Consider the following 27,850-nt stretch of genomic DNA (forward strand, 5'->3'; position numbering starts at 1 on the left):
TGGAGAGAGCCTTCGACGTCTCATGTCCCTTCGGCTCCGCCTGTGCCAACCTGACCAGCACCTGCTCCGTTCCAGATCGCGCACCTGTCCTTCCCCACCCCCCACCCCTGCCTTGGGGCCGCAGTGGGGTTGGGTGGCCGCCTCCCCGGGTGCTCTCCAGCCTCTCTGCGCCCCCGACCTTCCATGGACGGGGCGGGCGCCGCGCCCTGAGGATGGAGAAACTGGCCAAGTTCCCGTCCCGGGGCGCCTTTGCGCCGGGCCAGCCGCAGCCTCCGCATCAAGCGGACGACGACGAAGAAGAAGAAGACGAAGAGGAGGACGAGGACTGCTACGCCGAGCTGCTGGCGCAAGGCTTGCTGGACGAGGCGCCCCAGGCCGCCTCGCTGCCCGGAGGACAGCGCCGCGGGGCCCACGAGCCGGGGCTCCGCGCGGGGATCAAGGCAGGTGAGGGGGCAGCTGCACGCCGGCCAGCGGGAAGGAGCAGCCCAGAGAGAGGGGGGTCACAATCACTCAGGGCCGGTGGGGGCAGCCTCGGATCGAGGAGCCCTTCCTCGTTTGTTCTTGCTGGGTTGGGACCGATGCCGTTGCGCACTCTGCACCTGCCCCGGGGATTTGTCACCACCCCCTGCTCCCATTTGCACTGCTTTTGGCACTGGGAGCAGAGACCAGGATGGAGGATGCTCCGGTTTAAGCTCCTTGTCTTACCCTCCCACCCACAGATGCAAAGGGAACGTCTTTCCAAATAATTGCAGCGGAAAGAGATGCCAAGGAGCCAGTGCCGAGTTTATCTTGTTCCCATTGCATTCCAAGTACGCGGCGAAAAGGGCGCACAGGTCATCCCCACCCCCCACCCCACGTCACCCCCTCAGCTTGGTGAGAAAAGTACAAAGGCTTTCATTCCCACCGAATTCCCTCCCTTTCGCTGCCGTTCTCTCTCTGAAACCCAGATCCTAAACATATTACAGAAAGCGAAAGGCTGCAAGAGGTCCCCTTGAACTCAGTGGGACTTCCTTCTAAATAAATACATAGGCTTGGAATGCGAGTCTCCCTGATTTTAGCTGGGCTTCTTAGAATTACAGTCACAGAGCTTGGCTTCAGTTTACTACACAGATGTGCAAGGTGGTGTCTGTTAGTGGTGTAGCCTAGTGTTTGCTGATGCTAAAGTCTGCAAGTCTGAGGTGGACATTCCCTCAGCTGGGTATCTGCAGATTCCAAATTGCCAAAGGAACATTTACTGGAGTAATTTCTATTGGTGCATGGGGTTATGTTACCGAGGTACCCAAAATTCAACAGTCTGCATGTGAGATATGAATATAATAGCTAAAACAGCAGCATTGATTGGGCCAAATATTCACCTCTTCCTGTAAGCCTACCAGACATTCTTCTTTTCACATCTTTTAAAACTCTGTATAGCTCTATGATAAGAAGACAAATCTAGATGTCATCAGCTGCAGCCATGGGGATGTTGCTCTTGTTGCATTGGGACTATGAGATGCATTTGTGTGTATGCGTGATGTGTCTCTTTGCCTTTGCAACACACCTGATCTGGATTGGGCTTCTCCCCATGTGGCTCTGATTTGCATCAAGAGAGGAAAGCTCCCATCCAAGAAATCCAAGTTCTAAATTGTGTGGAGTTCCCAGGCCTAGCAAAATAAAATGAACCAACAGCCCACAGTTCATTTTGATTCATTGTGTTTTCTTCTTAAACTCCCTTGTGCTCAGAAATTCATTTTAGCCGTGAACCCCTTTCCTTGGAAGAGGAAGATGGAAAGAGCCATGAAAGTAAGATAAAATCTCTGAACAAACACTCGCCTCCGAAGAAAACAATCACTCAGATGATGAAGGATAAGAAGAAGCAGACGCAGCTCACCTTGCAATGGTAAGGCCATTGGCCACTCCAGAGTGCTGGTTAACTCTGCACACTTACTGAGGAGTGGGTCCCATTAAACTCAATGGCACTTGCTTTGGAGTAGACATGTAATGCCCCTTTCCTGCTACTCCAGGGGTATACAACATGGTGCCCTCCAGATATTATGGACTATAATTCCAAGAATATTTCCCCATCAGCCACGCTGGACGGGGGGTTATGGGAGCTGCAGTCCAAGCACCTAGAGTGTTCCATGCTGTGTACACAGTGTTACTTTCCCCCATTTAATGTGTCCATTTTTAATTGGTTTAGGCTAGCGTGATTTCCATGTCATTGTAAGCCTAAATATGGATTACCAGGACCATATACACATGCTGGCACCTGGAAAGGAGCTCCCACCTGCTTTGCTTCTCCCTGCTTCAATAATAATAATAATAATAATAATAATAATAATTGCCCCAGTCATTCTGGGTGGCTCTTTGGGCGGCCTTCAGCTCATTGTGACAGCTGACCCAAGCTTTGGCTTCACATGTCATTCACACGCAGGATTGTGGTTAAACAAACCTTGCTTACAAATCATGGTTGAGGAAGAATGATCTTAACCACGCTCCCGCATGCAGATGGCACACACTAAACCAAAGCTTGGGCAAACTGCTGTGCCCTGCTGAGCTAAAAGGACAGCCATGCAGTTGTTATATGCTCCCTGGAAGCCAATACACCTCTGTATTCATGCTAGGCTATGGTCTGGCTTAGGGTTAGGTCAGAGACAGGACTATTAACATTTAGGGGAAATGATTGAAAGAAAGTGGTGGAGATATTCACACAGTACAAAACGCCAGGACTTTTTTTTTCCAATTTCTGGGCTGGTCAGTAATAATAATCATAAGAAAGGTAGATAAACTAGGATTTAGGATAGGACAGAGTATTTCATGTTATTGGCTTGTTTTACACCTTTAGGTTGGAAGAGAATTATATTGTATGTGAAGGAGTTTGTTTGCCAAGGTGCATCCTCTATGCACATTACCTGGACTTCTGCAGGAAGGAGAAACTTGAACCTGCCTGTGCTGCCACATTTGGGAAGGTAAATAAGGCATTTGATTCACCTGTTTTCATTTCATTGCTTTTTTGAAATAAACAAAACCAGTTCCCTCGTTTTCTTCAAGAGGCATTTAATTTGAGCCTCTGATTTCTCCCATGATAACAGGACTGAGCAAAGCCCTCTGTGCTTTCAGTGAAATGTTATTTTAAATCTTACTCCTGGTAGTATATGCTCAATGTCCTTCTTTGTTTTGCAACATGGGACTGAGAAGGGGCAGTAGTAGAAGCCCGGGATTTGCAGGAGGATAGAATCAGTCCTTCACCTGAAGAGGTGCAGGGTATAGGAAAAGGATTGCTGGAGTCGACAAAGTTGAAAAGCATGGAACTTTTGTAATAATTACTGTGAGACTAGGGCACAGTTAATGAAAGAGATTGAAAAGGATAGGGTTGCAGGCAGCAGATCTTTCCTCTTCCCTCCTACCCCCAATTGACAAATATCCACCCACGCTTTAATGTTGAAATCATTTAATCAAAGTGAGAGGTGGGCTTTCCAAATTAAATCCAAACTACTAGGAACTGGTGAAACTAAACACCAAGAAAGCTTCAGAGTTCAAAAAACACCCATGATATCTCCCAATTGCTTTGTGGAGCTGAAGCACATTAGTTTAATGAAATTGGGAGGGGGGTCCATGTCTTCCAATAATATTAAATGACTTCAGTACCAACAAGAGTGAATTAACCTTAATTCCCACCCCCAACTGCATTACTTCCTTTTCCGAACTTTGGCAACAGTGGGATTATCTCTTTCTATTAGACGCTGGGCTTTGCGGCTCCAGGGAATTTGCTCTGTTGTTGGCTGCTGAGCCGTGGTGTCTGTGGAGTCAGGCAGTGACTTTCGGCAGCTCGGCTCACTCTCAGTTCTCCCGTTGCAGAAGTCAGTTCCAGGGGGGGCCTTTCAAAACAAGATTAGCTATGCTACTGAACTTAAAAACAACAACCCAGTATCAGCACATCTCAAGTTCAGAGTTCCTTATCTCAAACCACATTGAATGAATTGGTTCTCCAACCTAAACAACCTTGTTTTAAAACCCACCTGGCTTTTCAGTAACTGTCCAGCTACTCATATTGTCCAGTTGTCTTGCTGATGCTTCCAGGGCAATTCACGTGGGATGCTAAAAGCGACACTGGGCTTTTCTTGTCCCACTTGTCCAAAATTGTTTGATTCTTGTTCTTGTGACACAGAATGTGGAAGAACATCTGCCTTGTGTGCAGAGTGTCCCAGGTTCAACCCCCAGAAACTTCAGGTAGGGATGGGAGATTCATCTGCCTGGAACCCTGGAAATCTCTTACCAGCTGTTGTAGACACAGCTGAGCAAAATGGACCATTGGCTTGACTTGGCATAAGGCAGCTTTCTGTGTTCCGAGATGTAAATCTTAAGCTATGGAGGTTTTACATTCAAGTTTCATAATGTGGGAAATGAGAGTGGCAGGGAAGATGAACACAATGCCACAGCCTTTGCCTTCCCATTATAGATACTTAATTTCTGATCTTTCACTCTAGACTATTCGTCAGAAATTTCCTCTTCTCACCACAAGGCGGCTGGGAACCAGAGGCCACTCAAAGTAAGAGATATTCCACCTCTAGCGGTTCAGAGCTGTGATTTCTCAATCTATAAATGTGTGTGTTAAGCCATAAAATCATTCATCAGACAACGGGAATTCTCATATGAGATGAATTAATAAATAGTCTCTAAAACAGGGGGTAGAATCTATTTCAGACATGGAGCCATATATTCTTGTGGCAGATCTTCCAGGGGCTGCATGGATGGGGCCAAATGAAAAGCAGGCAGGGCCAAAGGGCCTAGCTGCACTTGCCAAAATAAGCACACACACACACACACCCCGCAGTCACACACAGCAGTTAGGTTTGAAAAAAGCCTCCTATTGGAGCTGATAGAAGGCTTTCCCCCAAACCTAACTGTGGAACTGGGCATTATTAGTAAAGGTAAAGGGACCCATGACAATTAGGTCCAGTCATGGACTATAGGCTGAGGGAGCCGCCGTTTGTCTGCAGACAGCTTCCGGGTCATGTGGCCAGCATGACAAAGACGTTTCTGGTGAACCAGAGCAGCGCACAGAAATGCCATTTACCTTCCCGCCGGAGCGGTACCTATATAATAATAATAATAATAATAATAATAATAATAATAATAATAATAATAATTTATTTATACCCCACCATCTGGCTGGGTTTCCCCAGCCACTCTGGGCGGCTTCCAACAGAACATTAAAATGCAATAATCTATTAAACATTAAAAGCCTCCCTAAACAGGGCTGCCTTCAGATGTCTTCTAAAGGTCTGGTAGTTGTTTTTTCCTTTGACATCTGGTGGGAGGGCATTCCACAGGGTGGGTGCCACTACCGAGAAGGCCCTCTGCCTGGTTCCCTGTAACTTGGCTTCTCGTAGTAAGGGAACCGCCAGAAGGCCCTCGCCAGAAGGCCCTCGGCACTTGCACTTTTGGCGTGCTTTCGAACTGCTAGGTGGGCAGGAGGGGCATTATTAATGGGGAAGATTAATGATAGAATGATTGCTCTGGGTCCAACCCTCTGGACCTCTCATTGTGGGGGCACAAGAATAAGGGCCTCCAATGATAATCACAAGGTCTGGGTTCATTCATATATGAAGAATCAATCCTTGAAGTATTGCGGTCCTGAGCCCACTGGCGGAGAAAGAGGGGCAGGGGAGCACAGCACCCCCAGCACCACCACCCCACGCTGGGCTCCATGCCCCCACAGACGGCACGCCATGCCCCCAGGATGCACACCACCCCCCAGGACACATCCCATGCCCCCCCCGGGATGCACACCATGCCCCCAGGACGCGCGCCAGCCATGCCCCCGCCTGCTCTCCGCCACTGCCTGTGCCATTTAAGGCTTTATAGCTCAAAACCAGCAGTTTGAACTGGGTCCAGAAACTAATTGGGAGCCAGATCCATGTACTCTAGGTCTGATCTTTTATAAATACCCTTGTGTGAGCCCAGGTGAGATTCATTTCCTACTGATTTCCTATAACCAAGCCTTATTTAATTTGACGTTTGATGAAAAGGCTGAAAAAATTATTTCTTTATCTCCCAACATTTATATGCCTCTTGACTGTAATGAAACCACAAAGTGGTTTACAAAAGGCAGAATGAACGGGCTGAGTGAACAAGAGGGGGAGGGAGTGAAAGATGGAAGAGGTTAGAGTAAGCATTGCGAAATGGCAAACGTGATGGAAAGCCCGGGAGGAACAGGCCCTTCCACACAACTGAAATTCCACAGGCAATTAACTTAGTAGAAACCATTAAACAAATGGCGCAGCGCGGAGAAAGCCAGTTGGACATAAGCCCTATTGAAATCAACGTGACAGATAAATTAGTTATGCTTAAATTAAGTCATAGGGTTTTAGCCACACAAGTAACTTCCTCTGGACCAAGGCCAAGGTCTGTTGTGCAGCTGCAGTTCCTGTTGAGGGATGACCTGTGTAGGTGTCATGGAGTGCAGGTGCCGTGGGCTGTTTGAGCTCGAGTTACAGTTTAATTTCTTTGTAGACTTTGATCAATGCTAAATCTTAGCTTCCCTGCGCCATTTCTGAAAGGCATTATCTTATTTATTAAAAGTGATTTAGTGGGTTAATAAAACTGATATGGCAGCTGGCCTTGCGATAATGAGTTATTGCAAGTGTCTGAGCAGCTTAATCCTATCATTGCCCTTATCAGCCATCATTTGTGTCAGCATATGCTCAGGCCAGGGCTACTCACCACACAGGAACATATGTCCATATGTCCTTGCGCATGGAAATGGGAGGGTGAAGAAATAGAGGGAGAGAGATTGTTCTGCTTCTTACAGTAAATTTTGACGAAAAATACATATATGAAGATTGTCATCACAGCTTTTATTTATTTTCAGTACAATAAAACCAATTAGACACTAAATAAAACTATCTCATCTATCCCATCTAATGTAGCCTATCCATCCTATAAATCAGTTCTCCCTCTTCTTGATCCTCCCTCTTCTATCATACTATATTTTATTTTATTTTTAATTACTTTTATGTTACAGATAGTAAACTATTCATTAGCTAAACTTCACTATGGCATACCTCAGACTGCTGGAAATAAGCAGTTTTTAAAAATCCAAATAAGTTGGGTTCCTGGTTTTAATGTCAATAAAGGTAAAGAGACCCCTGACCATTAGGTCCAGTCGTGTCCGACTCTGGGGTTGCAGCGCTCATCTCACGTTAATGGCCAAGGGAGCCAGTGTACAGCTTCTGGGTCATGTGGCCAGCATGACTAAGCCGCTTCTGGTGAACCAGAGCAGCGCACGGAAATGCCATTTACCTTCCCACTGGAGCAGTACCTATTTATCTACTTGCCCTTTGACATGCTTTCGAACTACTAGGTGGGCAGGAGCTGGGACCGAGCAACGGGAGCTCACCCCATTGCTGGGATTCGAACTGCTAGCCTTCTGATCAGCAAGCCCTAGGCTCTGTGGTTTAACCTACAGCACCACCCACATCCTATCAATACCTAATGACAAAATGGATGCCATCATATAAACTACTGTGTTGTTTTTCTCTTATTTGCTTATGAGTCTTAAGGAAAGGCATGCACACTGGTGAAACTTCTTATTGTGATAACACTTTTGGGTCTTTCATCACCTTGACTAGTCATGGTCCTAAGTTCAAATCTTAGCTTTTAATAATGTCCTGTCTTTGGGGACAGGATTACTGAATGAAGGTTACCTAATGAACATTAAAAAAAATAAAACTTGAAAGTCTGAGTTCTGCTTTGTCCTCAACTTTTTGTGCCCCTTTTAACAGCATGTCTGTCTGTCTGTCTGTCTGTCTGTCTGTCTGTCTGTCTGTCTGTCTCTGTCTCTGTCTCTGTCTCTGTCTCTAATCTATCTACATATCTATCTATCTATCTATCTATCTATCATCATCATTATTATTATCTATCAATCTATCTATCTATCATCTATCTCTATCTATCATCTATCTATTTATCTCTATATCTGTTTGTTGGCTTCTTCCCTGCTACAGATATCACTATTATGGAATTGGTATTAAAGAAAGCAGTGCATACTATCACTCAGTGTATTCTGGAAAAGGTTTGACAAGGTATGGTAAAATAACATTTGAAGTATAACTGATATAGTGTTGAATGATGTTCAAAAACCTTGGACTAGTTCACACATGTACACTTGATTTTTTCACCACTTGATTATTATATTACATGATCAGATGTTTGCTTGAACATGCAAATGCTCAAAGTGTGGACAAGGGAGGGGCTTGATTTATAACATATAAGGCAATTATTTGTGTTATGTGTTATAAGTAACATATAATTAATGGCTACCCTCTCCTGCCACACCAGTGTGGCGTGTCACACCCTTTGAGAACAACTGGTTTACGGTCTCATTGCCTTGTGGGCCGTCTACGTGCGGGAGGAACATCCTGACAGTGGGTGGGGTTGAAGCCAACAGGGACAATTGCATAACTCTACAACACACCCCTTATTGGGGACACTTTGGGGAACATGCTCTTAAATGCCTGGGAAAGCAGAAATTGTGTTGTCTAACACCTAAATGAGAGAAATGAGGTCTCTAGTAGGTGCCCTTGGGGAGGGCATTCCAAAGACAAGGAGCCACCACAGAAAAGGCTCTCCTTAAGCACAGTCATCAAAAAAAGTGGCAAACGTTTAGCTATTCTGGGACTGAGTTAGGCTGCTTGCAGACAGGGATTTATTGTGGAACCACGGCTACTCATGCACAGAAGCTTTTTGCAACATCCACGTCAAAATGTCAGGCCATAATTTTTGTTGCATTTAATCCAAATTTCCTCTGACTGCAGAAAATATCTTAAGGAAAAACAGACCTCTATATGTCTGCAGTCACCACTGGTATGAAAGCAAGCTAGTGCATTGGTTTGAGGGGGCAATTTGTCACATAATGTTTCAGTCTCCATCACCACTGAAATTTCAGTATAGCTGAATATATACCTGCATCATCATCATCATCATCATTATTATTATTATTATTATTATTATTCTTGTTGTTGTTGTTGTTGTTGTTGTTATTATAGACCAAGTGGAAATAGGTGTTGCTTCACTCTCCTCAAAAAAGCACCACCCTCCCTTTTATGAAACATGATAACTAGTGGGTGGTAGTACTTTTCTCAACATTTCCTAAATTTTACATCCTAATGTAAATGTGAAATATCTTGGTTTTCAAAGGTTTTCTGGAAGCAAGCTGAAGAATGAGGTGAGTAATATTTCATATGCTTTTGTAATGTGGTGGGAACATCAGCCCTGCTGATCCTATAGTGAAATCTCATGTAGTTGTGGCCTGTTGTTTATACTTCATGAGAAGACTAGAAAATGCAGACTCTTGATCCAGAGCGGTAAGTGAGCTCAAATTAGAGATTTAAGAACAAAACAGCTACAGGAAACTTTTGACTCCACTCAGATACAACCAAGTTCAAGGAGACCTAACAACTAAACTGTACAATAGCACAGTCCATATATGTCAGGCATCAACAAGGCTCTTCCCAATGCCAGCTCCCCCCCCCCCCCCGGTTTGGGGAGGACCAAAGTTTTAGATTGTTTATCAACATGTCCCCCAGGTAACATAAGGTATGAATATTTTACAGAACTACAGTTAATAATGTTCATTACATTATGCTAATTGATTATAGCCAGAACTTTCCCAAGCCTCTATCTACAACCTTTTTTGCTACACAGATTTGCAAATGGTTGGCTCCCCTCACCCACCGCGAAGGCAGCAGTATCAGCAAACTCCTTTATCTAAAGCATTTATTGTGCCATTCAAGAGTCTGTGATTAATTGAGCCACAAACAATTGCTGTCATGGACTCTCACAGTAAGCAGGCATACGATGACTTCCTTCAAAGTGAAAGACACCCATGGCAATTGGGTGGCTGAGACCCAAGTCTCCAGATTCATTATTGAATTCATCATGCCAATGTTTTCTCTGCATTCGACACAAACCCTCACACCACACCTCCCCCCTCAGCTCCCCTTGCCCCTCATTTTTGTATGTTTGAGGGGTACTTGCATCATTATGTTTCCCAAATTACTCTTGTTATTCTTTTTTAAGTCTCCAAATGCTGATAGGTAATTGCTCGACTGCAGCCATGTTGACTCATGGCAGTTTTTTAAACCACCTAATGTTTGTGTCAATACAGAATGTGAACACACATCACTTCTTTCATTTAGCTCTTTATCTGTGTTTGTGTAGCCTGATTCTTAGGTGAGGTGCAGCCTGGCTATCTATATTTCTATCCTTGCTCACTTTATTTTACTTTAAATTGTTGAAAATCTAAAACAATGGTTCCCCAATCTTTACCCCTGTGGACCACTTGGAAATTGCTGAGGGTCTTGGTAGACCACTTCCTGATTTTTCCACCTCTCGTAGCAATTGTAATGTGCCAGATGCTTCAATGGTATTTTTAGAGCTTCGTTTATTTCTTTGATGTTGCATTTTATGGCATTACAATTTGAATTCCATGCAACACAATGAAACACAATATAAGAAGTAAATGAAGCAATAATAAACCATTAAAAATAAAATAAAAATATTTAATGTGATGGATGTGCCATCTCCTGTCTTAAACCACAAATCCACAGGCATGCCATGGACCACTTGAATGAAGCTTGTGAACCACTGATGGTTCTCAGACCACAGTTTGGGAATTTCTGATTTAAAACATCCGTTGAATACCATCCTTGAATCATGAGACTGGCCATGGACAGACTGCTTAGTTAGATGGCCTGACTTGTGTCACTCAGCATGCTAATTCTGAGAGTGCCAATATATAACAAATTCAAAGGCTGTGGTCACTGGAATAAATATAAATGGATGCAATGTTCAAGCCAGACTGATGTTGCACTTCTTCAATGTTTTGCCATTACTCACATTCCGTGCATCTGGATCCATGTTGTAAACTGTAGTATCGGAAATATGGGATCCAAATAAATTTAGCTTTCAGTGGTTACCAACACATAGTTACCCACACTCCATACAAATGTTGTGTCCCAGCATCTGCCAAGGGTCCAGAAATCAAAGGGAGCCTTCCTCTATGGCTCTCAATCCTTCTACCTCTGATCCCACCCAAATTCCTCTTAGAAATTCAAAAGTCTGCAAAAGCTACAAAATGAATAATTTCCACATTATATGCAGATTATGATAATGTATCCCGAGAATGTGAGTTTCCTTGCAGTTTCAAAATCTTTTATTTTTCAGTTTCAAGATCTTTTATTTCTTTCTTTTTTTAAAAAAACAACAACAACACAGAAAGAAAAACAAATTAAAATATAATGCAAAAAATTTAAAGGGCAGGTATGAAAAAGAAGGCAACAAGGAGAAAACACGTTTTTTGGAATCATTTCAGGAAGAAGCATCCAGGGTTTTTTAGAAAATCTTTTCCCCTGCCACTTCCCTCTCCTTCTGTCCTTTTAATGCTTAGGATTAATGTAGGGACATAGGCAGGTGGGGAAGTTGGAGCTATCTGGTTGATCCAGAAAATGCCCCCCCTGTGTGTGTGTGTGTGTGTGTGTGTGTTGCTATGTGCTAAATATATACGGTGGTATATATTTTTCTCATTTAGTCTTCATATGCATAGATTTATTATTAATTTAATTGATTTATTCACCACTTAATATAAGCAATCTTTAAGTGGTTTGCAAAGTAGAAACTAGAAAAAAAACCAAATCTGAAGTACAAATAAATAAGAGAGAGAGAAACGTAGTTTCAATAAAAAATATGGAATCTAAATATAAAAACAAAATACTGATCAAAACAAAAACAAAAAGTTTCATACTGCCAGCTTCATAATTCTGTAAATTTATGCCAATTAGTATGGCCAACTTTTATCCTGCTAAAATTGTGGCTGGTTGTTGACGTGAAGATGTAATATTGTTTTCCATCTTATAGGGTGGATTCACTCGGAAATATTCACTGAGCTCCAAAACTGGGACTCTCCTTCCAGAATTTCCCAGCGCCCAACACCTTGTACTGGACGGGAGCATCTCCAAAGACAAGGTAAAAATGTAAAGTGATAATATATTGAACTAAATCAGCTCCTTTTTATTCTGTCTCTTCCCTTGAAGGCTTCACAGTAGTAGTGACATGAAACAAGTAGAAATGTCTATAATCAAACAAACTTGACTGATTTATAGTGGGAGCAAACCTCTATTATCTCCTTTTAACTGGCTCTCCGGTGGAAAGTGGTTAAATTATTTACATATTAACTTGCCTAATATTTTACAAACAGATGGTATTTGCCTTAAGAAGGGCAAAACAAAGAAATAGTTAGGAGTACTATCCATTCCAAATACCAATGGATTAATTTAGCACTGATAAGATAGGAGCAAACGATTGGGGCAAATTATTAAATGGATTTTTCCTCCTGCCGTTTTGTCACTGAACAGAAGATAGCACACTTGTACTTACTGACTATTTTTAAATTATGTACATGTGGAGTTTACATGACAGAAAAGAGCACTGGGCATTTCACTTAGCAGATTGGGTTCATTTCTTCATAGACCTTTGTGAACAATCACATAAAATGTAGACCTTTATGAATAATCTCACCAAAAACGTTTCACAATTTTGGCTTATTGTCCATTTGATCATTGGGATCTCCCAGACTTTCGCAATCTTCATTACAAGCCTTGGATATAGGCTACTTTGGATCCCACAGGAGTCCATGAAAATGTAGACACTGGTTTCTATGGAGACACTTTAGCTTGGAAAGGCACTCTACCTAAAGCATACAACATGTACTTGTTGTAAAAGATATAGTCTGTGTATGCCAGGCAAATTACTGAGACTGAAGAACCAATGGTCTGACAGTATAAGGTGGCTTCTTATGTCTCCAAATTTCATTTCATTTCATTTTTTTATTTTTATTCCTGAAATAGGTTGATACCCTTATCATGATGTACAAAACCCATTGTCAGTGTGTCCTCGACAATGCCATTAATGGAAACTTTGAAGAGGTAAGCTTCACTTGAGTATGTACACTTTCCTGTACAAGGTCATGGCCATCATATCATTCATATCTGTGCTCTGCTTGCTCTTCCATAGATCCAACATTTCTTATTACATTTTTGGCAAGGAATGCCCGACCACCTCCTCCCCCTGCTTGAAAACCCTGTGATCATTGACATCTTCTGTGTTTGCGACTCAATACTATACAAGGTGTGTTCCGTGTTAACTAAAGTGGAGAATAGAAATCTTGTCCCAAGCTAAGTCCTCACTGAAGTGGGAAGCTTCAGTCTCCATACAGGGTTCATGTGACTGAATACTCCTCCATACAAAAATAATTAAAATCACCGCAGATAGAAAACAGGAGTGCCAGGGTTCCTTCTAGTTTTTTTATCAGGAGTACCACCTATAGAGAAATGGTTGTTGGGGAGGGAAGGGAAGTGTTAAAGTTTCTACAAACTTTTGAGTGAAGTGTTAAAGTTTCTACAAACTCTTCAGTCTGTTAACTTTTAATGATTGTGAATGGTTGTTGAAACAATCTCTTAAGTGTAGACAAGGCAATTTTAAGGAAGCTTTAGTAATCACTAGTTTATTCCTCCTACATCGGAATGTGTTGATGTTCGAGAACTTTTCATTTTCCTGCCCTTTTATTCAAGGTCCTTACAGATGTACTCATCCCTGCAACTATGCAAGAAATGCCAGAAAGGTGAGCAATTACTTGCATGAGATGATGTTGATTGAATAATAAACGTGGACATTTTGATAACTGATATGGAAGGTGGGGGGGGAGGAATTCCCATTTTTAAAAAACATTGATCTTTCAACACCTAATGACGTGAATTATTGTAGTTGAACATGGAGCAGCTTGATGGACAGCAGTGTTTCACTTGCTAATTTCAGTTGCATTTATTTGTTCTCATCCAGCAAAGGCAGTCAAATTCTATATGTACAAAAGGGCAGTATGTGAGCGGTTCCTTATGCTGAATCTCCGCCATCAGTAGACAGGGCTGTACACAAGTTCCCCCTCGCTAGATTTGGACTGTACACGTAACACAAAACAAAGAGTTAGCACTTTCAGCTTTGCCAATGCTGATTGATAGCTAAGGAAAAATTGCATTCAGCCTTCCCTTCTTAAACAGCTGTCTCAGTGTTCATTATCTATACAGTGATATGCAGTATTAATATATTTTTAATGGTGTCTGTTGGATATATTTGTTTAGGTTGAATTGTTTTGTATTGTTTCATTCCTTGTTGTTTAATGCAGTATCAAGTATGGTTGAAGGCTTAATATATTTTGATTGGATAGGATTGCAGTGGCAAATGTTGATTTAGCTAAAGCCAGAACCCATTGCACATTGCTACTTTGCCATGTCAGGCAATAGCAGTTGGGCTGCTGGGACAATAGATTTGGCCCATCTTGTTATGCTGGTGCATAATAACACCATGTGACACTTGTCATTGCTTCCCACAGTGTTGCTAGTCATGTGCATTTATTTGCAAATGCAATGGGTCTTAGGTTTTGGCCACATGGCTTTTGAGAACCAAGTAACCAGTCTGGCTTGTGTTGGTTTATCAAGTATGCAGCTTAGATTGTCCAACATTTTTGTTCAGCCATTCTTGATTATGACAAAAATAAATCCAGAAGTTGATTCCAATCTACTATTTTCCTTTTCATTAGTTTGTTGGCTGATATAAGAAGTTTTGCTAAAAACTGGGAACACTGGATTGTTTCATCACTAGAAAATCTACCAGAAGACCTTGCAATAAAGAAATTACCCACAGCACGAAGATTTGTATCTTCGCTGAAGCGTCAAACCTCCTTTCTGCACTTAGCTCAGGTAAATCTAGAATAAAGGTCATAGCGTGGCATGCATGATGAAGAGAGTGACCTGAAGGTTTTGACAAGAGACACTGGTTTTTGCCACTGATGCTCTGGCCATCTCAGCAATTGCTTCATTGCCCTCAGCCCTGGGGAGAACCATGGGGCCATCTGGGCTCCATCTAGGCTCCATCTGAGAGGGCACTTTGGAGCCAGACAGTCAATGGCCCTGGTTAACTCCACATTCAAGTGGGCTACCAGGGTATCAGCAGAGGCCATCCACATGGGATAATATACAGTGGTGCCCCGCTAGACGAATGCCTCGCTAGATGAAAAACTCGCTAGACGAAGGCATTCGTCTAGCGGGAGGCTGCCCCGCAAGACGAAAAAGTCTATGGGGCTCCCTCGCAAGATGAATTTTTCGGGGGGTTTTTTCGTCTAGCTATTTCAGTGTTCATTCTGTTTTTTTCTGTCAGAAAACATTAAGGGGGACAAAAATAATAATACTGATTCTGTACAGTCTTCTGAACATAAACATAAAGAGAAACAGTAGTGCCATCTCTATTAGCATTTTCAGCATAGTTTTCCCTGTTGCCTATTCACAGATTGCTCGACCAGCTCTTTTTGATCAACATATAGTGAACGCCATGGTTGCTGATATTGAGAAAGTAGATCTGCACAGCATTGGATCTCAGGCATTGCTCACAGTCTCAGGGAGCATGGTTTCTGAGGGAGAGGGCTACGTTGAATGTAAGTTGGTGGTCAAGGGAGGAATCATTGCTCTTCCCCACACCCATGGAATTTCTTTTAAAATATGTTACATTAAAAATCATGTTTAAACCTTTTCTGTCCTGTAACAATTGTTTCACCACTTAAGAGATTTTTGAAATCTTAAGTGGTATAGAAATGTTTTAAAGAAAGAAAGAAAGAAATACTAATAATGATGTTAATAATGTCCAAGAGAAGCCAGAAGAAAAATCAAATGATTCCCAGGGAATAGTTTTGCTCTATCCAACAGCTTAAGTCTAAGGTGATTTATGTCTCATGTGTGAAAATAGGCCTTAACCTGTAGATGTTTACTACAGATGCCTGAAGCTGCATGGAAGCAAGAGCTCACTTAAATGTTCACTTAAATGTTGGGAGGAGCTCTTTCTCATTCCATGCACATGGTGGCCACTGATATTGAAGAACCTGGTTTGGGAATGTGACAGAGGCCGCTGATTGTATACAACTGAAAATATTATTTGAAAAAATCAGCTTCATTCTATTCCTGAACCACCACTTTTGATATTTCAGACTTTTGCTGAAATCGTTACAGGATCATTGGCATACTGATTTTATCTCTGGCGATTGCTTGTTATGGTGACTTGGCTAATTTTTCCTTTTGCCTGGCTACAATCTGTGTTCTTTGTGTGGTAGTTAAAAGTATTTCACTAAGGAATAAGAAGTTTCAGAGTTTATGAACAGGTTTTTGTTTCCTTTTTTAAAGTAATGTTGTTGTTTTTTAAAGACACGTTTACATTTTCCGTGCCATTTCTTTTCCTCTTCTTTTTTTTACTCCATTCTTCTGTTCTGCTTGCATAGCTTTATCATTACTATGAGACAGGAAAAGACTGGTTAATCCACAGGAGAAAATTTCTACAGGGTGAATGTAGCCCCACAATTGACCGCTGAGTTAGGTTGCTCTAAATCAAGAGGCGTGCCCTAGCCATTTTTTGCCTGAAGGTCACATTGATATGGTACAAACCCTCTGGAGACCACATGCCAAAGTGGGTGAGGCATTAAAGTCTACTTAGTCAGGGTAGCTGGTATAAGACTGAGTACAACTAAACCAACAAGAGTTTATGGTATTTTATTCCCATGTTTCTGAAAATTGCTATAAGGGTGTACACTAAGCAACAGCCAAAGCTACTGGGTTGTATCCAGCTAAGACATACTCAAAATAGGCCCATTCAATTCAATGGACTTTATTTTGATGAACTCCAGATGCTATCTTCTCATTTCACCTCTGCTGCTCTAATTCTTCCTTTTCCTTTCCTTTACATGCTCCAAAACTATCAATGACTGGTGAGTGGCTTTCTCTCCTGTTCAGAGTAGAATGCAACTACATGTTTTCCTTTTTACATGGTAGATGACTCTATTACAGTGTTTCAAGAACTGAAGGACCTTTTAAAGAAGAATGCCACTGTGGAGTCCTTTATTGAATGGCTGGATACTGTGGTTGAGCAAAGGGTTATCAAGGTAAGCCCCAACTGAAATCAAATTGTTCCTGATAAAGTCTATTCATCTTATGATCAGCATCCTTCCCTCTGGTGGTACCCAACTGGCACCTTCCCTTTCCTGGGGGTGGGAATACAATGGGAAACTGTGGTTTAACAAACCAAAACTTAATTACAACACAGAGAATGAGGGCACACAAGGTAGCAGTTTGTTGGACTGGGACTATTACATCTGAACTGAATCCAATGTATTGTTAGGCTTCAAGTTGATAGAAATAAGTAAGAGATATTGCAGGTTTGGTTCCAGACCAAATATTTCAATAAAGCAAGTCACCCAATTCTTTGTGTGTTTGCTCTATACTCTATACTGTAGTCTATTAAGCCAGGCCTCCCAGGCTGCAGGGCAGGAGGGGGAAAACCCAGCTTCAGCCCTAGCCACCTCCAGTCCTATGGCCAGAGGAGGGCAACAGCGGCAGGGGGGTGGGCTGACTGGAGTTGCGCCAGCATCCTCGTAAGGGTCAATGAGGTACGCCTGTACTTTGTGAGAAGACCCTAAGGCCTCGAAATCCATACACTATCACTATACAATTCAAATGATCATTAAGCCCTCTGGTTTAAGAACGAACTGAAATATTGCAGAGTAAAATGGTATTCTCAGCTCTGTTTAGCTAATCTTTAGATAATCACTGTTAAACAGAGGAAGCAAGGGAGGGGTGGAATTGTCCACCATTCAGCATCTGTTGCAGAACATTGTTCTAGGGCAAACAGGTATAGTTTCCAGTGTTTTCCTCCCACGTCTGGAAAAAAATGCTGAACAATTTACTGTATGAATCAAGATTAGCTGAGTAAGAGGTAATGATTTACAGAACACGTAATCCTTCCATTGCCCTCTACCTTCTGTTCAGTTAAAAGTGCAGGGCCTCTCTCCATCACACCAAATGGCTTCCTTTTGTTTGCTGATTGAAAAGGGGGCAGCTCATAATGTTACCACAAGCTGCTGCTGGGTCCTGGCAAGGGAGGCAGTGTCAGAGCATCTTTCAACGCCTGGACACAGAAAGGATTGACAGATTGATAGCACAATTTCTTGCGGGGGTATTGTGGGGTTTTGCTGGGCAAGGGCTGTTGCTGTTGGTCTTTTGTAACTTTATTTTAGATTTTGTTGTGATTTATTTGGGTTGGTTTTGTATTTTTAAATGTTTTGTTTGTTGTTTATGACTGCTTTTGTTATGTTGTAGTTGCATATTTTTTCATGTTGTAAGCCTCCTTGAGCTTGGTTTGAACTGTGGAAAGGTAGCATACAAATAAAATTCTGTTTGTGTGTATGCATGCATGCATGCATAACAAGAGAGAGAAGCAGGCCCTGATATCAAGTGTCTCTGCAGGTGCATCGGTGATGCTGCAACCATTATTTAGAATGAAGTGTAAAAATGCTTAGGCCAGGCTTCCTCAACCTCAGCCCTCCAGATGTTTTGAGACTACAGTTACCATCATCCCTGACCACTGGTCCTGCTAGTTAGAGATAATGGGAGTTGTAGGCCAGAAACATCTGGAGGGCCAAGGTTGACTTAGGTTCTTGCAGCCTTAATGATGCAGTGGGGTTTACTCAGAAGCAAATCCCTCTGTGCTCAGTGGGATAAACATGTGTAAGATCACAGCATTGAAGGTCCTTAGTTTGGAGCCTGGATTGTGCTCTCCACTTCTTAGAAAACATTGTTTTCTCCCAACATCAAGTGAAAACACTCTTGACTGATGTTCACCTTGCAACAGTAGGTTACAAAATTATGGCCTATATGAGGCACAGCCACCATGGTGCCCTCCAGATGTTTTGAATGACAGCTCCCATAATCCTTGCCCATAGGCTCCTTACTGGTTGGGACTGATTGGAGTCCAACAACATCCAGAGGGCAACCATGTTGTCTCCCCCTGGTCTATACTAACAATAACTGGTTTTTGATAAAGCCAGTTGTCAATTGCAATAAATAACACACAATCTTCAAACAAGCTCACTACAAGCAAGATAAGATGCATGGGCATTGGCTTCCAGAAATACTGTACTGCACAGCGGGACAGGTATGTTCTAGTTTCCACTACATGTGGATTTGGCTTTCATATCTTTTCTCTCCCCCACCCCCACCTCCCTGCCATTTTGTTTAGGCAAGTAAGCAGAATGGTCGATCCCTAAAGAAGAGGGCACAAGACTTTCTTCTCAAATGGAGCTTTTTTGGAGCTCGAGTAATGCACACTCTCACTTTGAACAACGCATCAAGTTTTGGTATCTGATTTTATTCAAATTCTTTGTTTTCCTATTTAAGTTATGGCAAGGTGTAACCAGGGGCCCCACCAAATGAAATGAGGTGGGACGTCCATTTAGGTGGTCTCAAAGTCACACAGACGAGCCTATTTTCCCAGAAGCCAGACAGAAGTCCTCTCTAATGCAGACATATAGAGACTAGTTGGATTACTCAGTTGTGAGAAGTATTTTCTGCACATGGTCAGTGGTTCCTACATTACTTTTCCAGGACTGAGCCATGGCATTAAAAATAAATTCTAATGTTGGGCTCTGGTAGGCCCTGGTTCCAACCAAACTTTTGTCTATCTGGGTGGATTATATAATTGGTTCTTTTAATTTTAGAGAAAAAAGTGATTTTGTTGTTGAGATGCTGGGTGATTTTCTTTTACCTCCATGTACTGGTAACTAGAAGCAATTTTTTCTTGATGTTTTTGTTGGTGTACTTATGTTATTGCCTTTTGGCAATGGGTTTGTATTTATTCCATTAAAAGGCACAGATGCCAGGATTCATGCCATGTTTAATTTCTACATGAGAGGTGATGGGACTAAGCTTTGTCTGGAACTTGTGCTCATAACCTCTCATACGGAAGTCCCTCCCTATCTACATGTGTGTACATAGGAAATTGTCTTTGACCGAGTCAGACTATTGGTTCATATAGCTGAGTATTCAAAACAAAACAAAAAATATCCTTCCAGTAGCACCTTAGAGACCAACTAAATTTGTTATTGGTATGAGCTTTCGTGTGCATGCACACTTCTTCTGATACACTGAAACAGAAGTGTGCATGCACACAAAAGCTCATACCAACAACAAACGTAGTTGGTCTCTAAGGTGCTACTGGAAGGAATTTTTTTTTTATTTTGTTTCGACTATGGCAGGCCAACATGGCTACCTACCTGTAACTATAGCTGAGTATTGTCAACAATGACTGCCAGTGGGTTTCCTGAGGTTTAGGCAAGAGGATTTTCCAAGCCTACCTGGAGAAACCTGTCACCTTTTGTATGCAAACCATATACTGTGTTTTTTCTATGTCCAGTCAATCAGTCAATCAATCAATCGTTTTATTTGTATGCCGCCTTTCCAAAGTTAAAAACATGCTCAAGGTGGCTTACAACATATCCAAAAAAATAAGTACAAACATAGCAAAAGTAGTCATAAATAATAAACAAAACATCAAATGTTATACGACCCAATTGTTATTTCCACATAAATAATAAGATACAAAATAAAGATACAAAGAATTATCAACAGCAACAAGCCCCTGTGAACAGCCATAAGCAACACCCTGCAGCCTCAGCTTTTGTAGCTGGAGTCCGTCAGAGCCCTATCCTCCCAGTCCAGGTGGGAAAAGGCCTGCAAGGCAGGGAGCAGGTCTTCCAGGACACAGCCAAGATGGGCCTCAATCATTTCCTATATACCTCTAAGGGTACAGTATAGAGAAGAGGTGATTTCACCTTAGAGAGCATTTTATTCTCTACATGTTCACAGGCACTTTTTCCTTTATAATTCTTATACAAACCCTGGAGTTAGGGATGGAGAAACTCAATTCATTTATCCTTCAAAATTCAAACTTACCTGAATGTTGAGGTGCAGGTCTACAACAAACCAGCATTTACCAAAAAAATAATAATGCATATATCTGGGTGCATAAATGCATGTAATGTATGCACAAAAATGAATATATTAGTGAAAAGAAAATGAATAATACATAGAATACAAAAATAAATCATGTTAGGGAAAATTGCTTGTACATTAGTAAAAACTGCAAATAAACGTGTTTATAAAGAGAAATTTGCACTAAAATACTGGTGAATTTTTCATACTTTTAAACTGAAAATTGCTTCAAAACTGGAAAACTGAATTTAAGATTGGAGAAATGAGAAACTGACAGAACCAATCTTGATAGATCTTTCAACCCCTACCAGGAATAAATGATTGTTTTTGTTTTTTAATGACAGCTCTATCATCTCGAAGTGCCCCTAGCCACTGCTGAGAATTAGATCTTAAAAGTGATGTTAAGTCAAGGTTTCATGACAATGTGCTCATTTTCTTACTCTTATTCTACAGAAGTCTGCTAGCAAGACTCTGCCAACTACTTTCTTGTTGTTTCGTATAAGGGAAACTGAAATATAGGAAACCTGGACTCTGTCTACAGAGTTCAGCTTTATCTTACTCTGATGTATGCCCTCTTCAAATATAAAGCATATCTCACTTTCATCAGTGTTGTACTTTGATGTCATTAGTGGCCAAATAACCTACAGGACAGTCAACATATTGAGCTAGGGGGGCCAGTGCAGAGCAAGATTAGAGTGAGAAGTTAAGCACTGCTTCTTGTTGGTCTTAGCAGGTCATTGAAAGTCCAACAATTATTTGTTTGTTTCATTTGCTTCTTGTAGAGTGTTGAGAGATGGTCACCAAGATAACTTTATGACATACACACTCTCTCTCCTCTTTTCTCCCCCTGCAAAGGTTCATTTCATCTGGTCCGCATGCTTTTAGACGAATACATCTTGCTTGCTATGGAGACCCAGTTTAACAACGACAAAGAACAAGAACTCCAGAATCTGTTGGACAAGTATATGAAGAATCTGGGTAACTAGGATTGGTAGTTTATAACCCTGGGAGTTCTGAAGCTTTGATGATGTTCACACTTGTTTGTGGTTAGGCAATGGTAGCCAAGCTGATTGGTTGTTTTGACATTTTTAAATAATTATTCTTCCATACCTAATATTGGCAGGGTGATTTGTTTATTTAAATTTCTCTTGGGATGGATGATAGATTAAGGCTGCAGTCTTAAAAACACTTATTGGGACATAAGTCTCACTGAACTCAGTGTCCACACACATTTCTGAGCAGGAATGCATAGAAATGTGCTGTTATAAAGCTAAACTAAAATTAAAACAGATTGCTCCCCACTTGTTCCTATTAATTCACCTTGAGTCACAAAATGCCAACCCTAAAAAGGTTGGTGCTTGAGCTAAGGCTTTGGTGAGCCCCTGGGGGTGGGAGGAGTTCCAAATTGCAGAGGTTGATTCTGAAAACAACTTTTGGAAATGGCAGAGGGATTATGAATCAAGAAAGGTAACCTTCGAGAAAACACTAGCTGGTCATAGAGAAGAAGGCTATCTCTTGGATATATTGAGCCTTTAAATAATACCCTGAGGAGAATAGGTACCCACTGTAAACCCTGAAAAAGTACTGTATGATATGTAAAAGAGTACTTTAAAAAATATTCAGGTATCAAGTGATATGGTTCTTTTTAAACATACCTAACGGGTTTATATTGTCCAAACACTCTGGACAATAGCTCAGTCAATAGCTCAGTCGGTAGAGCATGTGACTCATAATCTCAGGGTTGTGAGTTCAAGTCCCACATTGGACAAAAGATTCCTGCATTGCAGGGGATTGGGCTAGATGATCCTAGTGATCCCTTCGAGCTCTACAATTCTATGATTCTATGGTGATATGCCTGAGTCCCAAAGACACATGGTTACTCATTCATCTCCCTTCAAGGGAAAATCTCGCTTAACACTTCCCACCGTGCACTTCAAGTGTGTGCTCTTTCACAGTACACATTTAAGAAGCGTCCCTGAATGATCAACCCATTCTTACATGTTCACAATTCATATAAATATATAGCAGTATACGCACACAACAGTGCATACTCTTATTTCAAACATTGTGAATCCCATCTTATTTTTCCAGATGCCAGTAAAGCTACTTTTACTGCATCCCCGAGCTCTTGCTTCCTAGCAAACCGCAACAAGGCTGGTACACTTTCCAGTGATGCTTCTGTGAAAAATGAATGCCTAGTGGAGCAAGCCTATTTCTCTCTGCCAACCAATCAGCACAGTGGCATGTCCTCTGGTCTGAATCCTTTCTCCATGGGGAACCCTGAAAATGTGCAGCTAACAGGTAGGAAGCAAATCCCACCACCCACCCTTTATCCTTTTCTCGTATTTTCCCTGTGTAGTAGTGGGCAGTGCTATGGAAAGGAGCATGGGAGAAGGCTTTTTACTGCTATTTAGGTTTTGAAATAATCTGTATACCATGCAAACCATCCCTCTACTCTACTATTTGTTTTCCCAGGTCAAACAGAGCTCTCTCAAAGCACGGGTCATCTCATGACTCCGCCCATATCTCCAGCCATGGTTGGCCGAGGAAGCGTCATCAACCAGGGACCGATGGCAGGCAGGCCTCCAAGTGTAGGTCCACCGCTGTCATCTCATTCCCACTGTGCTTCTTATCCGGAGCCCCTGTACCAGACTGTGCCACAAACCAACCAAAACTTTTATGGAGTCAGTGCTGGTTACCCGGTCATGTTCAGGACCCAGACTCACTCATCTTCTGCACCCTATCAGCACAGGGCAGAGGCCAGCCATTTTGCAGCCAGCAATGAGCAGCAGCGCTTCTCCAGAGACTACTTCAGCAGCAGCTGTGCTGTATCTCCATACAGCACAAGGTCACCCCCTAACTATGGGTCCTCTTCAACAGTACAGGAGGCACATGGCATGCAATTTCTGAACAGTGGGAGCTACAACTTTATGAGCAGTCCAGCAGCTAGCTCTGGTCAAGGATCGTCATATTCCTCAAATGCTTCCAATGGTACTAAAACGTTCAGATTTTTTAAATTATTGATTTCCATTGATCTGTATTTCTTCTCTAGTGCTCCAGAGTTTATGTATATTCTCTCTAATACAACTTATGGAAGGGGTAGGTGTGCTGAGACATGTTCTTAACCTGCCCTCCCTGCTGGTGATGCTTTGTGGAGTGGTGGGGCCACCACAGCATCTGTAGTCCTGTTGCTCATGGAGGCAAGACGATTGGGCCTAACACCATTGTGCATCGGCAGTGAGCTCAGGGTCCAGTGGATCCTGGGCCAGCAGAGCCCCATCTTCTCCCTACCCCTAGAACCCATTTTTGGGTTGTCCTCTGGGTCTTGGTGGCAATGAGTCTTTCAGTAGACCCTCCACATGCCCATTTGCTGGGTGGAAGAGGGAGAGCAGTGCTGACAGGAGGCCATCTTAGCTCACAGAGTTCAGTGAAGGGAAACCTCTGCTCAGTCAAAGCCAGCTTGGCATAAAGGGTGGTTTGGATTGCTTTGTTACTCTCTTGCAGCATAAACAGCAGTGAGTCTTGTGGCATCTTCCAGGCTTGTATTGTAATGTAAGTTTTTGAGGACAAGAATTCTCTTTCATGGTACTCTGCTCAAAACAAAACAGAAATGAAATGAATAAAAGGTCCCTGATTTCTATGCAGCAGGAGCTCATAGGATAGTTTTCTAGATAATACCACTGTCTGCTGTTGAGTAAGAACTTAAGAAGACCCCAACAGGATCAGAGCAAAAGTCCATATATAGTCAAACATCCTGTTTCTCAAAGCAGCCAACCAAAAGCCTCCTCCAGGAAGCCAACATGCAGGACATAAAATCAATCACCTTCTTCTATTGTCGCTCCCAAGCAATTGGGACTGTGAGGCATGCTGCCTCTGCCTTTGAGTCCCCAGCATGGTGTAGGGGGACCAGGTGGTAATACTGGATAGCATCATGAGATGATGGAGAAAGTAAGCATTCAGCTGCTTGGAGGCTAGCATAATTGAGTACAGCTCTCTGATCTTATGCCCAATTGTGATCTTATGGTAGCTTCTCAACAGCCACACACCTACACGATGTTAATTTAGCCTCCTATGCCCAATTTCTTCTCTGCCACCATTGGTCACCCTCTGGTAAAGGTAGCATGTCTCCCACCCCCCATTCAGACACTGGTATCCTCCAGCAAATCATCTCACTAGCCATTGCTGCTCCAGTATTTAGAAACAAAATAGAAAATTCTTTCCAGTAGCACCTTAGAGACCAACTGAGTTTGTTCTTGGTATGAGCTTTCGTGTGCATGCACACTTCTTCAGATACACTGAAACAGAAGTCACCAGATCCTTAAATATAGTGAGGGAGTGGGGAGGGGTATTACTCAGAGGGTGGTGGGAATGGGTGATCAGCTGAGGTGCTACTGGAAAGAATTTTCTATTTTGTTTCGACTATGGCAGACCAGCACGGCTACCCACCTGTAACCAGTATTTAGAAGTTACTGCCACACAAGTTTCCCTAGTTAAAACTGCTGCAAATCACAGGGATGCTACTTCACATAAGCAGCTACCAGATGGAAGGGTGATGCTGTTTGGCTTCTGCAGCGTGTCCATCTTTTTGTCTTTCTTGTATCCATAACTATATCTCCATATCCATATCTGTGCACATTCACTGTAGACATGGAACTTTAATTTTATTTGGGTGCTGTAAGGCAGAATTCTAGATGATCTATGATCACATTCTAGATGATCTAATGCTCATATAACAGTTGTCTGTTATAACTAATATACACTTATTGTCTGTCAACAGGGTTCTATGGGAATAATATAAATTACCCAGAATCCCATCGACTCGGGTCAATGGTGGATCAGCATGTTTCGGTCATCAGCAGCATCAGCAGCATTAGACCACTGCCTCCATACAATGACATTCATGATCCACTTAGCATCTTAGAGGATGCTGGAAGGAAACAGGGAGCATCATATTATGGAGATGCCTCAATAGCCTGTCAGAACCCGCTAAGTAAGTAGGTCTGATGGCAGAACAAGAACTCTAAATCCTCTCATGTTTTGGACCGGGCCAACACCTGGACGGGGAGAAGAATAGTGCTGACTGGTCATGCACATTGGCCAAAAGTGAGAACAGGTCCTGTGCATGCACAGCTGTATGCGCATAGGACTTGTAGTACTTGGAATGGTGGAGCCCACTTGCACAGGTGCATGCAAAGCCTGCGCACACACAACTGTATATGAGTTGGATCTGTTCTCACTTTGGGCCAAATGCCAAAGTTGAGGTGTAATTCCAGCAGACAAGTGCTTTGTCTCCATGCATTTGCTCCACACGTGGGCTTGTATCCAGTGCAGCTCTAAGTAAGCATATCATCAGTGCAAGGGTTCTCACTTGGGCAATGGGACTTCCCATCTCCCCCACATACACTCCCTCCCCAAATCTGCACCTAAATGACTGGGGGGGACTCCAAAACTCCAGAAGCAATTGGGGAGAGTCCCATTGTAGAAGAACCTATACACTGACTGGATGCCTTCTTAGTGCCCCATTGGATACAAGCCTTAGATCCAAGCATGAAAAATGGGTTTACGTTCTAACTTACATGGGAATCTCAGCTGCAAAACCCGCAGCCAGTGCCAGACCCCAGCTTTAGAATGGAGGCATTGTACATTTCCTCCACCATCCCCATGTATCTCAGACGTAAGACTTTCAGCGCAGAAGGCGCGTAAGGTCTAGGAAGGCTGAAATGCTGCCATTCGTCTCTTTAGAAATTAATCACAACTAATGAATGGTTGATTTCCCCTTCCCCCAAGCTTTAAGTAGGGCCCATTACATATGTGATTTGGAAAGCTATGGTGGGAGGGCGGTTCCTCTGCATCACACCCACTCCCACTTTTCTGTTCAAAGGCGTCCTCTGGGGCTCCCCTTTCGAAATGCTGGGCATTTTCTCACGAACATTCTTCAGAAATGTTTGTTTTGGTTGGAAATGTCTTTTTAATAAAAGCTGGGGTTCAGAGGAACCCAACAGGGCCTCATGATCATCACACACACCCAAGAGTGTTAACTCCCTGTTCCTTACATACCGTAGCTACTTAATCTATGTTTGCAGGCAGGAAGAATGAAGAAGGCTTAATTTATGCCAGAATTGTTTGTAGTGCCAGGACTGCACCTTGAAAGTAATAGATGAAAGTGCTCCCAAACTTACAGACATTGTATTTCTTGTTCTACTGAGTAGAGCAAGTCCTCCCATAGCAGGGTGGAACTTGCAGATCAGAGGGTGCTATTTACAAGCAAACTAAAGCCATGGCCTACATCTCCATTTTCCCCTAGAAATTAAGCACTGGAAGTAGTAACTGTTGCCATTTTCTTTGTAGCTTCAGATCTGCAGCCTGCTATATCTGCATCCTCCTCCCAATGTATGTATGGACATTCTAGACAATGCCCTTCGCAGGAAGCAATGGACTCTTCTGGGCAAGGTAATAGTGAGATGGTCTCCACCTTGCCACCAATCAATACTGTTTTCATGGGAACTGCTGCTGGAGGCACCTGACTTCCAGAAGTGGCTGCACCCCATCTTCAGTCCCAGGACTTGATGGCGAACAGGAATGAAAAAGTATTACACATCATTTTTTAAGACTACCAAGAAGATTTTACGATGCACTGAAAAAGCAACTACAGCTGGTTGCAGAGTCCATCCTGTCTCAAGTGCATAGCTGTCAACCCTCCCTGCTGTTTCCCACTGCTATAATAAGGGAATTTCCCACAAAAAAAGGTAAAGGTTGACAGCTATGCTCAAGTGTCTCTGGTCTTAAACACAGGAAAAGAGATCGTCCATTGCATTTTCTCTCCTTGTCACAATTATAACCAATATTCTTGCTTTTTTCCGTGTTATCAGGATGCTGTTCTTTCTTGGTGATCACTTTGCTGCCCCTTGATGCATGGCGTACCATATGCACCACCTCGTGGTTACAACAGTGTG

The 27,850-nt window shown here is 42.5% G+C and overlaps 1 protein-coding gene across 1 annotated transcript; it reads left to right on the forward strand.

The window, feature by feature from the left end:
* The first annotated feature begins 212 nt into the window (after positions 1–212).
* On the forward strand, positions 213–27,573 carry RFX6 (regulatory factor X6). Its single transcript, XM_033145387.1, has 19 exons — positions 213–444; positions 1,723–1,879; positions 2,825–2,948; positions 4,467–4,528; positions 7,989–8,066; positions 9,181–9,208; positions 11,899–12,006; positions 12,888–12,965; positions 13,054–13,167; positions 13,611–13,660; positions 14,633–14,792; positions 15,379–15,523; positions 16,905–17,014; positions 19,147–19,264; positions 21,753–21,875; positions 22,989–23,198; positions 23,373–23,888; positions 25,675–25,887; positions 27,246–27,573. Exons 1-19 carry the CDS (start codon positions 213–215, stop codon positions 27,419–27,421), a joined length of 2,802 nt encoding a protein of 933 aa, XP_033001278.1. The 3' UTR covers positions 27,422–27,573.
* The last annotated feature ends 277 nt before the right edge of the window (positions 27,574–27,850 follow it).

This window comes from Lacerta agilis, chromosome 3 (assembly GCF_009819535.1).
Source record: "Lacerta agilis isolate rLacAgi1 chromosome 3, rLacAgi1.pri, whole genome shotgun sequence".
Classification (NCBI taxonomy): domain Eukaryota; kingdom Metazoa; phylum Chordata; class Lepidosauria; order Squamata; family Lacertidae; genus Lacerta; species Lacerta agilis.

Bases quoted from the DNA above. Each gene is read 5' to 3' on its own strand.
- RFX6 (XM_033145387.1), top strand. From the start codon at position 213: ATGGAGAAACTGGCCAAGTTCCCGTCCCGGGGCGCCTTTGCGCCGGGC. The intron at 14,793-15,378 runs GTAAATCTAGAA...GCCTATTCACAG, and splicing joins CCTTTCTGCACTTAGCTCAG to ATTGCTCGACCAGCTCTTTT. The intron at 21,876-22,988 runs GTAACTAGGATT...TTATTTTTCCAG, and splicing joins CAAGTATATGAAGAATCTGG to ATGCCAGTAAAGCTACTTTT.